The sequence below is a fragment of the Octopus sinensis genome, linkage group LG18 (genome assembly GCF_006345805.1).
Source record: "Octopus sinensis linkage group LG18, ASM634580v1, whole genome shotgun sequence".
In the NCBI taxonomy this organism is placed as follows: domain Eukaryota; kingdom Metazoa; phylum Mollusca; class Cephalopoda; order Octopoda; family Octopodidae; genus Octopus; species Octopus sinensis.
Genome location: NC_043014.1, coordinates 37733828 through 37746629, shown reverse-complemented (window position 1 = coordinate 37746629; position 12802 = coordinate 37733828). Strand labels below are relative to the sequence as shown.

At 39.4% G+C, this 12802-nt stretch overlaps 1 protein-coding gene across 2 annotated transcripts in view; it reads right to left on the bottom strand.

The window, feature by feature from the left end:
* The window catches only part of LOC115221514 (properdin), a 103734-nt gene that overhangs the window by 36553 nt on the left and 54379 nt on the right, over positions 1–12802 (bottom strand). For both annotated transcript variants that reach the window (XM_029791715.2, XM_029791714.2), the window contains exons 2-4: positions 11427–11554; positions 8380–8455; positions 3360–3518 (exon numbers count right to left, since the gene is read on the bottom strand). In XM_029791715.2, coding sequence (XP_029647575.1) covers positions 3360–3518; positions 8380–8455; positions 11427–11554 — 363 coding nt within the window. The remainder of the gene's footprint in view (positions 1–3359; positions 3519–8379; positions 8456–11426; positions 11555–12802) is intronic.

The following is a 12802-nucleotide window of genomic DNA, read 5'->3' as shown; positions in this document are numbered from 1 at the left end:
ACCACATAGTTCTGGGTTCAGTCCCACTGCGGGGCACCTTGGGCAAGTGTTTTCTACTATAGCCTCGAGCTGACCAAAGCTTTGTGACTCTATTTGGTAGACGGAAACTGAAAAGAATCCCGTCGTACATATGTATGTATATATATATGTGTGTGTGTGTGTGTGTGTGTGTGTGTGTGTGTGTGTGTTTGTCCCCTCAACATCACTTGACAACCGATGCTGGTGTGTTTACCTCCCCGTAACTTAGCGGTTCGGCAAAAGAGACCGATAGAATAAGTACTAGGCTTCCAAAGAATAAGTCCTGGGGTCGATTTGCTTGACTAAAGGCGGTGCTCCAGCATGGCCGCAGTCAAATGACTGAAACAAGTAAAAGAGTATGTATGTATGCATGTATGTTAATGTGTGCGTGAGAGCTGTAAATGAGTGTCACCGTTATGCAAGCGATGCTCTTCTTTTCCATTTTCCTGTGAGAAAATATTTGCTCATGGAGAAATATTACTTTGCTTTGACATAGGTGAGGGTTGATGACAAGAGGTGCATCCGGCTGGGGATATGCACCTCAACAAATTCCGTACGACCCATGGGAGCATGGCAATGTGCACGATAAAACGATGATGATGAGGACGACGACAATGATGATGATGACAATCATGATGGTGATGATGGTGATGATGACGACGACGACAATGATACTGAAGCAGACCATCACCTGTTCGTCGAATTTCGAGTTTTCCTTTGTTTCATACCTGGTTGTGTGTTTTTGTTAATGTCACTCTCCAACGCACAAGCTCACACACACACACACACACACACCACACACACATGCACACACACACACACACACACACACACACACACACACACACACACACACAGAGGAAAAAAAGGCAAGCCAAGCGGGCAGTGACGTGGCTGAGTAGTCTAAGGTACTGGTTTTAGGCACCAGTTTCCTCCATCTTTGTCAGCGTACATTTTTCATTTATATGAATATATTTTTGTAGCTGAATTGATTACTGCTGTCAGTTCGTTTCCCTTTATTTATTTATTTATTTATTTATTTATTTATTTTTTCTCTTAAGTCGATGTCCCAGCATGCCCGCAATCTAATGGTCGAAATCAAGCAAAGAGTTCAGTTTTTTAAAGATAACAATTCATATTTTCTATTTTCATTAGCAAGTACGGGAGACAACTCTGGAAGCCTTATTTGAGGTTTCTTACCAAGATACTGTTTGTTTTAGTTCTTTTTTTTTTTTTGCATTACTTAATGAAGTGTTGGGGAACTAATTGCTAAGCACACACTAAATCGTATATTAGTTGGCATAGACTAGTAGAAACACTAACCTAATAGAGTGTCTTTATTATTATTATGACTATTTACTTAGGAAAGTGGTGAGCTGGCTGGATTTTCAGAGCATCGGACAAAATGTTTAGCGACATTTTTTTAGGCTCTGTACGTGCAGTGTTCTGAAGTTGATTTTGCTTTTCATCCTTTTAGGTTAAATGAAATAAAGTACCCGTCGATTACGCTCACCCTCAAAAATTATTGGCCTTGTGCCAAAATTACAAAGAATTGTTATTATTATCATTGCCTTTTAACAGCTTCTAACACTGGAGATGCGCAACGGTGCCAGCTGTTCACTACCAGTGAACTAAAGTAACACCTCTTATTTTTCGAGCACCTTTCGAAGTGTTCGAGCGGTTCCAAGCAGTGCTATTTTCTGCAAGTGCTCCACCCTTAGTGTAGCCCCTATTTGTTCCGCATATTTCTCGATATTTTTGCTCTCTGTTCCCAGGGCTCCGACAATTACTGGTACTACTGCTACCTTTTTTTTTATCGACCACTGCTTCTTAGTCCAATCATAACATGGCTAAGTTACTTTTCCTCCTCTGGCAGTCTCTTAGTACAGTTTTGTCTATCAGGAATTGATCCTTGGTACCTCTGCACTTACGCTTGCAACCCTTCTGCTCATGTGGTAGGACTCCATTTTTTTCCAGATGTTCGTACATTGACTCTGCGAGTATCCCAGTCAATAATTTCCACATAAGTGGCAAACAGGATATCGGCCTGTAATTGTCTACCGTATTGCCTTTTTCGATATTCTTCAGGCACTGTACTATCCTACCCAATGCCAGCCACTCTGATGTTACTTAGTCGGCATTTAACAAGGTGTTGAGTTGCGCAGCTATTCGTGCATGACATTCACCAAATCTTTTGATCCAGTAGCCTTGAACTCCATCTGGTCCCGGGGCCTTCCAGTTGCTCATTTTTCTTGCTGACTTCCTTCACTTCCCTAACTGAAATGACTAGTTCTGTCTGTTTTGGACAGACTACTGTTTGTTTCAGTTCTTCCAACCATTCAGCATCCTTCTTGTGCTCCTTGTCTTTGACTTTCAATATTATTTCGTATCAACTTTTCATCTGTATGCTCTCCATATATTTCTTTATAGAATCTCTTCTGATCCACTCTGAATAACCTATTCTGGTGGTAACACTTCATACTTTGGTCGTATTTTACTATCTTTGCTTTCTTTGCAACGAGGCGCTGTTTCAGTTCCTCCATTACTACTTTCAGGCCCTTTCTTTCAATATTATACTTCCTTTTTCAGCGCCCTGTATTTTTTGTTCGCTTATAAGCTCCCCTTTCTCTTTTCGGTCTAACACAGAGATTATTTTTCTTCTTACTACTACTACTACTACTACCACCACTACTACTACTACTACTACTACTACTACTACTACTACTACTACTACTACTACCACTACTATGAGGTTTCCAACCTCGCAGTCACTCCTTATGCAGCGGACTCAAAAGTATCACCCTTAAATAAAAGGGCCGCTAGGGGTGGACTCACCCGCCTGACTTACGCTATTGTTGTAACTGCTTTGATATTGTGGATTGGGGGTGATCTGGTTGGTATTTTTTAGCAGGTTTACTGACTGTGTAGCTACTCCCACGTTGGCTTGGACCATTTTCAAAATTCTTGTGCAAATGTTTGGGTTTGCAAGACTCATTAACTTGAAGATACGTTAAAACGGATTCTTTCTTTCGTTATTTATTGCTTTCTGACTTTTCTTTCTGCTCTTCTATTTACATTCTTACAAGTTTTTTAAACTTATAACTTAGACGAAAGTTTCATTGGCTGTTAATAGATGCAAGGTTTTCTTTTTCTTCTGCGTCTTGTTCTCCTCCCCCTCCTCCACCTGCCATTCAACAACGTGACGAACACACACATGTATATATATATCTGTGTGTGTGTGTGTGTGTGTGTGTGTATAACGTTTCTGCCAACTCGCCGCATTCATTTTCCTAAACAATAAAAACGTTAAAAACAAAACCCCTGTGCAATTTGCATCTTACCTGGACAGTAACTTCTGATCATGCAAGGCTGGAAGAGCCGGTTTCTGTAATCATCGGGCCTGCATGTTGGACACTGTCGGTACTTCGACCGCCACCCGGCACCACAAGTCACTGTACACTCAGTCCATTCTCCCCAGGGGGCAAGGGTAGGCTTGACAGCTAGAACAAGAAAAGATACGGGAAACAAACAATATTAAGTAAATGCTCATCGTTTAAAGAACGGTAATAAAAATAAATATACAGGTGTAATACAACAATGTATATATACACGGTAAGAAGTTTGCTTCACAAACAAAGGCGGCGAGCTGGTAGAAACGTTAGGACGCCGGGCGAAATGCTTAGCGGTATTTCGTCTGCGTTACGTTGTGAGTACGAATTCCGCCGAGATCGACTTTGCCTTTCATCCTTTCGGGGTCGATAAATTAAGTACCAGTTACGCACTGGGGTCGATGTAATCGACTTAATACCTATGTCTGTCCTTGTTTGTCCCCTCTGTGTTTAGCCCCTTGTGGGTAATAAAGAAATATGTAAGAAGTTTGCTTCACAATCAAATGGTTCCGAGTTCAGTCCCACTGCGTTGAATCTTTAGGTGAGTATATTCTACAATAGTCACGGGCCAGCCAAAGCCTTGTGAGTGGATTTGGTAGACGGAAACTGAAAGAAGCCTGTTGTAAATATATATATATATGTATATATCTATATATGAGTGTATTTGTGGTTGTTTTACCCACCACCACCACCACCGGTGTTGGTTTGTTCATGTTCCTGTAACTTAGTAGTTCGGCATTAGAGACCCATATAATTAGTACCAAGCTTTAAGAAAATTAAGTTTTGGGGTCGATTCGTTCGACTAGAACTCTTTAAGGCCGTGCCCTAGTATGGCCGCAGTCCAATGACTGAAACAAGTAAAGAATGAAATATGTATAAATATTTGTGTGTGAGGGCGCATGGCTTAGTGGTTAAGGTGTTGGCCATACGCGGATAAGGTTGTGCGTTCGATATATGGACAAGACTGCGTGTAGTGTCCTTCAGTAATGGGTCTTCATTTCACGTTGCCCTAGCCTACTCAGATGAAAATGTTGATGCGGTTCATCTCTTTCCTCCAAGTTGTCATATCCTTGCTAGACCACAGAGTAGGAGGATCGAGACGGTGTTTATAACGGCTCGTGACAACACGGGCACCTAAAACTATTAGCGAAAACATGGTACATCATGTTATCAAGTCGTAATCACGGCTTACGAATGACACGTATGATTTACACACAAACACACACACACACACACGCATACACTTGTGTGTGTGTGTGTGTCCTCGCGCGCGTGTATACTCTTTTACTTGTTTCAGTCATTTGACTGCGGCCATGCTGGAGCACCGCCTTTAGTCGAGCAAATCGACCCCAGTACCTATTCTTTGTAAGCCCAACACCCACTCTATCGGTCTTTTTTGCCGAACCGCTAAGTTACGGGGACGTAAACACATCAGAATCGGTTGTCAAGCGATGTGGGGGGGGGACAAACACAGATACACACGACAGGCTTCTTTCAGTTTCCGTCAACCACATCCACTCACAAGGCTTTGGTCGGCCCGAGGCCATAGTAGAAGACACTTGCCAGGGTGCCACGCAGTGGGACTGAACCCGGAACCATGTGGTTGGTAAGCAAGCTTCTTATCACACGGCCACTCCTACACAAGGATAGAGGGAAGCACTGAACAATTATAATAGTTTAAATGTTTGTATTAATGACTTAACTGAGATGCGTTTCTTGAATTTTCGACGAGCTAAGAAACATGCTTGATCGTTTACATGCTTCCTTCTGAGTGCTGAATCAATTACAGCTTCTAGATGATGCAGATTCCATTGGATTGCAGGTGAGGCTTATTCTCATATTTCTTTATTGCCCACAAGGGGCTAAACACAGAGGAGACAAACAAGGACAGACAAATGGATTAAGTTGATTACATCGACCCCAGTGCGTAACTGGTACTTATTTAATCGACCCCGGAAGGATGAAAGGCAAAGTCGACCTCGGCGGAATTTGAACTCAGAACGTAACGGCAGACGAAATACCTATTTCTTTACTACCCACAATATGCTAAACACAGAGAGGACAAACAAGGACAGACAAACGGATTAAGTCGATTACATCGACCCCAGTGCGTAACTGGTACTTATTTAATCGACCCCGGAAGGATGAAAGGCAAAGTCGACCTAAGCATTTCGCCCGGCGTGCTAACGTTACTGCCGTCACTGGCTCAGTCGATAAATCTACGAAACTACTAACCGATGAGGGATTGATGGCTCGAATCTTTTTGTTGGTACAGTAATTTGTCTTATGCCAAACTACACAGTATCACGCTGGTATCTGTGAAAACCTTGTAACATCAGTGAAGAAAAGAAAGAAAACTGAGATGGTATGGCCATTTAACAGGAGCCTGTGTGCTTGGAAAGAGGGAGGAAAGGAGGGTAGACGTCCAGAAGAAAAAATATACTGACATTGTCAACAAACAGATTGACAAATCATCTGGAGAGATGAGCTTTAGCACAAAACTGCGGCTGATGGAGAAAACTGGAATAAAATACATCAATTTCTGCAATTCCATCGGATATTGACGGCCCAGACAAATAAGCAATCTGTTTATAGTCAGGACAATTGACTTTCACAGAGTCAGTCCATCTAGCTTGCCTAACGTCTGACCTATAACAAAAAGAAGTTGTGTCCATATCTTCTACAGTTATACACAAGTTCTCTGGATCTGAAGCAGGCAAACTGAAATCACTTCGGTGTGTTTTCAGATATCCTGAAGTCGACAGGATCATCAATAATCCAATTTTCTCCAATGCTCAATTGGTGCTTATTTTATCGACTCTGCAAAGATGCATAGCAAATGTGACCTCGGCGGAATGTGAACAGAAGGTAGAGGAGAAGGAGGAGGAGGGAAGAAAAGCAAAGGAGAAGAAGCAGAAGAAAAAAAAACAAATAGAATAATTTAAAACATAATCAACACCGTGGTGCGTCAATTTCTACTCCCTGTTATCTAAATCAGAACTCTTGGATTTTTTTTTACTTCCTGACGCACTGGAAATGAGATTAAAACCAAAATTACTGGCGCACTCCATATGTGAGTTGCCAATTATTGGTGCAATTCGCATGGAATGTTTTAAAGCACTATAAGTTTAATTTAAAAATTAAGAAAAAAATATGTAAATAAAAATTAAGAAAAAAAATATGTAAATAAAAATTAAGAAAAAAATATGTAAATAAAATATGTAAATAAAAAACTACATTCATGATACTTGTGTATAAATACAATTATGAATAACAAGGTTAACAAGCTTCATTTATGAATAACAAGTTTTTGCTCAGCCATTAACATGGATTTTGTAAAATATAATTTGATATTCGCTATGGGATCAATTTTCGACTCTCTTTGATATTTATTGTATTTTTAACACATCAAATCCATGAGATATTACTCTGGGACAAATACTGCAGTAACTACATACCAGATAAATATCAATCGGATAACTATTCACAACATCGGTGAATGCTTTATTCATTTTATTTCCTATGTCAGGGACGACGAATTCTCGCCCAAACGTGTAACTGGCTGCGAGTTATCACCATGGAAAAGAAGCCCGTCGTATATATGAATATATATATATATGTGCGTGTTTGTGTGTCTGTGTTTGTCCCCCTAGCATTGCTTGACAACCGATGCTGGTGTGTTTATGTCCCCGTCACTTAGCGGTTCGGCAAAAGTAGAATAAGTACTGGGCTTACAGAGAATAAGTCCTGGGGTCGATTTGCTCGACTAAAGGCGGTGCTCCAGCATGGCCGTAGTCAAATGACTGAAACAAGTAAAAGAGAAACGAGCGGCGCATCAAGATATCCGTTGAAGGACATCGTTGGGAAAATACTGAAATAAATCTAATTCGAATAGACGTTACAAACATCGAAACATCAATTTCTTACATTGGTAGAAGGTCAAATTTATTTGCAGGGAAAGAAGTGAGATGATTCAATCAACCCAAATATATTTCATCGGACACCAAAAAGGAACACAAACTTTATCCTGCAGATTCTGAACTAGGAAGTTATACTAATTATTGACCTGGCATTTAATACGGTTTTCTAATGGTTCTACCATTCCACCATCGCAAAATATTGGTTTCAAATTTTGGCGCAAGGCCAGAAATTTCGGGGAAGGCACTAAGTCGATTACATCGATCCCAGTACTCAGCTGGTACTTTATTTTATCGACTCAGAAAGGATGAAAGACAAAGTCGACATCGGCGGAATTTGAACTCAGAACGTAACGGCAGATGAAATACCTATTTCTTTACTACCCACAAGGGGCTAAACACAGAGGGGACAAACAAGGAAGGTAAGCGGATTAAGTAGATTACATCGACCCCAGTGCGTAACTGGTACTTAATTTATTGAACCCGAAAGGATAAAAGGAAAAGTCGAGATCGGCGGAATTTGAACTCAGAACGTAGCGGTAGACGAAATACCTATTTCTTTACTACCCACAAGGGGCTAAACACAGAGAGGACAAACAAGGACAGACAAACAGATTAAGTCGATTATATCGACCCCAGTGCGTTACTGGTACTTATTTAATCGACCCCGAAAGGATGAAAGGCAAAGTTGACCTCGGCGGAATTTGAACTCAGAACGTAACGGCAGACGAAATACCTCTTTCTTTACTACCCACAAGGGGCTAAACACAGAGAGGACAAACAAGGACAGACAAACAGATTAAGTCGATTACATTGACCCCAGTGCGTAACTGGTACTTATTTAATCAACCCCGAAAGGATGAAAGGCAAAGTCGACCTCGGCGGAATTTGAACTCAGAACGTAGCCGGTGAAACGTAGCAGATGAAATGCCGCTGAGCATTTCGCTCGGCGTGCTAACGTTTCTGCCAGCTCGCTACCTTTATTCTATCAACCATTCTCCCCATCCACCAGGAGAATATGGTACGTTAACAAAAAACTTAAAAAGCAAACTTACCATCAGCAGGTGGCAGGGAAAATTTCTTCAAGATTTCGCAAGATGTACATCGATAGGAGTTCTTCCCAACTTTATCCTGAAATGTAATAATTATCACTTTAGAATAGTTTACAAACAATCCTTTCTACTATAGGGCACAAAGCCGGCATGTTTGGTGGCGGAGTTAAGTCGATTTCATCGACCCCTGTGTTCAAACTGATACTTTATTTCATCGACCCCGAAAGGTTGAAAGGTAAAGTCGACCTCAGCGGAATTTGAACTCAGAACGTAAAGGCAGACGACAATTTAGAAATAATAAAAAATAATACACACACACACACACACACACACACACACATAGACACACACAGACGACAATTTGAACTCAGAACGTAAAAGCAGACGACAATTTGAACTCAGAATATAAAGGCAGGCGACAATTTAGAAATAATAAAAAGTAACACACACACACACATATATAAATCTCATGGTTTTGAAGTACACCAATTATTTACAGGTGTTTCGTTTTTCTTCCTTTTTTCTTTTATCGGACAAGGTGACACGATCTAGTCCAGTGGTTCTCAGCCGGGACCCATATGACTCTGGCGGTGAGGTCTATATAACACTTAGGATCCATATGACCCTGGAGACCACATAAGATTTTGTGATTAAAATTTGTACAATGAATTGGTTATACTTCTACAAAGGATGAAAGACAAAGTCGACACCGGCGGGATTTGAACTCAGAACGCAACGGCAGACGAAATGTCGCCAAGTGTTTCGCCCGGTGTGCTAACGATTCTGCGAGCCCGCCGCCCTCTACCTTATCTAATTTATCTAATGTAATCGACCTCTGCAGCATTTGAATTCAGATCGTAAAGAAGAGATAGAAATGCGGCTAAGTATTTTGTTCGGTGCAGTAATGATTTTGCCAGCATGTCGCCTCTAACAAAAAAAAAAAAAGAAGAAAGAAAAGAAAGTAATTGTTTCTACTATCAGTGCAAAGCCTGAAAATTTTGGTGGGAGGGACCTGTCAGTTGCATCGACCCAATGCTCGACTGAACTTATTTTGTGGACCCGGAAATGATGAAAAGTAAAACCGACACCGGTGGCATTTGAACTCGGAACGTAAAGAACCTGAAGAAAAGCCACCCAGTATTTTGTTCGACACAGGGATCTTTTCCCTTTCAACAGCAGATCGAGAAATTAATTTTTTGTAACTAAACACTTTCAAACTTCGGACACTAGTAGAATGTGTCATGCAAAACATCTTTTACTCTTAGTAAAGTTTCTATTTACGAAGTTATTTCGTGTTAAAGTTGTCGTATTTCAGTAATTTCAACCAATCAATGACGCGTATTCAGCTGAATAAAATTACTGCTGTTGTTTGTCAACAACAACTACCGGCGGTGTCTTTTTCGTTTGTCACTGTTATTTATGACATCGTTCGTGCATTTGTACTGGTTTTAGCTTTAGGGTTTTAGGGTTAGGGTTTGGTTTTGGGGTTAGGGCTAGGGTTTTAGGGTTAGGGTTACAGTTACGGAAAAAAGTGAAAAATGAAGAAATTGGAGGGGAGGGGCGGCTGGGGCAAAAAGTATTTCTGAAAATAGTAGCTGAAAAACGGGAAAAAAAACTAAAAACAGTAGAAATGCACGATCGATTATGGTGGTACCATGAAGTAAACATGTTTCAGATACACTCGTTTATTCATACAAACGTAAATGAGATTAAATATATCATAAATAACGCAGTAACTATTCTGCCAGTGCACTACCAAACTACTGCCGTCAGTTGTAGCTGTCGAAACACTACACCCATCAAATCTATCATGTTTCCTGAAATTCACTAACAGTACACCTGTGGCTCCAAAGCTCGGTCTTTTTTATTATTTTTGTTGCTGTTGTTTTGTTTTTTAAGACTTATTCACTGTTCACTACCAGTGCTTACCTATGTACATGTTCATGCAGTTTTGGTGACTTTTCTGATGAGTTGTTGTGTACCTGAGCACTGTATACAATAAGTTTCCAATTCCCTTTGCACCGCGCCTAACGCGGTGAGCTGGCAGAATCGTTAGCACACGGGACAAAAATGCTTTGCGGCATTCCTTCAATCGCTGCGTTCTGAGCTCAAATTCCGCCGCGGTCGACTTTGCTTTTCATCCTTTCGGGATCGCTAAAATAAGTATCATTTGAACACTGAGATCAATGTGATCGACTTTAAACCCTTCCCCCAAATCTGCTGGTCTGATGCCAAAATTTGAAATCACCATCATCAATATTATTATTATTATTATTATTATTATCATCATCAATATTATCGTTATTATTATTATCATCATTATTATTATTATTATTATCATTATTATTATTATTATTATTATTATTATTATTATTATTATTATTATTATTATGTGAGAGAGCAGTGCATGCCATCAAAGTGACACTGGGGTAAAATTTACGAAGCCCAATATACCCATCATGACTACCCGTCTGATAAAGGTACACCAGGCACATGCATCACAACCATATGTGCGCGACATGGTGATCTCATATCAAGATAAACAGCACATGACCTTGCAGGGGGGCCCATTAGAATTTTCTTCGGGTTGAGTAGCCCATCCGCTCAAAACAGTCCCTGAATAAGGGTTGTTTAAGGATGTTGAAAGAACCACCATGTTTCCAGAGGTGAACTATTCAAACCCCAAAGAATCCCTCTCAAACATGGCTATGATGCTCCCCACTACTTCTGCTCGTGGTCAGAGATGCACATATCGTCAGCCACTAAGGGACATGCTCAACTGGTTAAGGTCAAACAACTGACAAGCAAATCTGTGGTATTGAGCAGAATATTTGCTGTTAGCCCATCTTTATACCAAGACAAAACAATGTACATGATAACACTTCCAATCAGTTAAGATCAGAAGCCATGAGAGCCACTGCCTGGTACTGCATCAGAGCATTTATTATTATTATTAGTAGTAGTATAGTAGTAGTAGTAGTAGTAGTAGTAGTAGTAGTAGTAGTAGTAGTAGTTGATTAATAGATAGTTAGAAGCAAAGGCTCACTCACCACTTTCCTTGTCCAACCAGAACCTCGATCACTACAGCACTGAATGGCTGTTGAATAGACTTGTCTCTTTAACGGTCGCTTACAAACTCCTCGTCGTTTACGGAATTTCTTATAACACACAACGGATCCTGGAAGGGGGGAAAAACAAGAAATTTTACGATTAAGATACTGGATAAGAGATAGTGGTCTTTAATAGTTGGTTCAATCGATCATGTATATTTATTTCTCTAGTCCATATTGCAGCGAGTAAGAAAGGGGAAACTCGCATATTTGAATTTAGAACTCGTAGCTACAAAATCCAGTTCCATTGCATCTTTTCACTCTCACTCTCCCTCTCTGTCTATATATATATATATATATATGTATATATGTGTGTATGTGTGTGTGTGTGTATGCATGTATATATATATATGTATATATATGTATATATATGTATGTATATATATGTATGTATATATGTATATATATATGTATGTATATATGTATAGGCGCAGGAGTGGCTGTGTGGTAAGTAGCTTGCTAACCAACCACATGGTACCGGGTTCAGTCCCACTGCGTGGCATCTTGGGCATGTGTCTTCGGCTATAGCCCCGGGCGGACCAATGCCTTGTGAGTGGATTTGGTAGACAGAAACTGAAAGAAGCCTGTCGTATGTATGTATATATATATATGCATGTGTGTTTGTTTGTGTGTCTGTGTTTGTCCCCCTAGCATTGCTTGACAACCGATGCTGGTGTGTTTATGTCCCCGTTACTTAGCGGTTCGGCAAAAGAGACCGATAGAATAAGTACTGGGCTTACAAAAAGAATAAGTTCCGGGGTCGAGTTGCTCGATTAAAGGCGGTGCTCCAGCATGGCCGCAGTCAAATGGACTGAAACAAGTAAAAGAAAGAGAAAAGAGTAAAGAGTATATATATATATATAATATAATGTAATATATGTATATATATATATATATATATATGTATGTATATGTATATATATATGTAGTATATATATATGTATATATATGTATGTATTATATATATATATGTATATATGTATGTATATTTATATATGTATGTATATGTATATATGTATGTATAATGTATATTATATTATATATATGCATGTTTATATATATATATGTGTGTGTATATATATGTATGTATATATATATGTATATATACGTGTGTATATATATGTATGTATATAGATATGTATATATTATGTGTGTGTATATATATATATATGTGTTGTATATATATATATATATATGTATATATATATATCTATGTATGCTATATTTATATGTATGTCATAGTTTTATATTATCTTATATGTATGTATATATATATATTTGCTATGTATATATATATATTATATATATATATATAT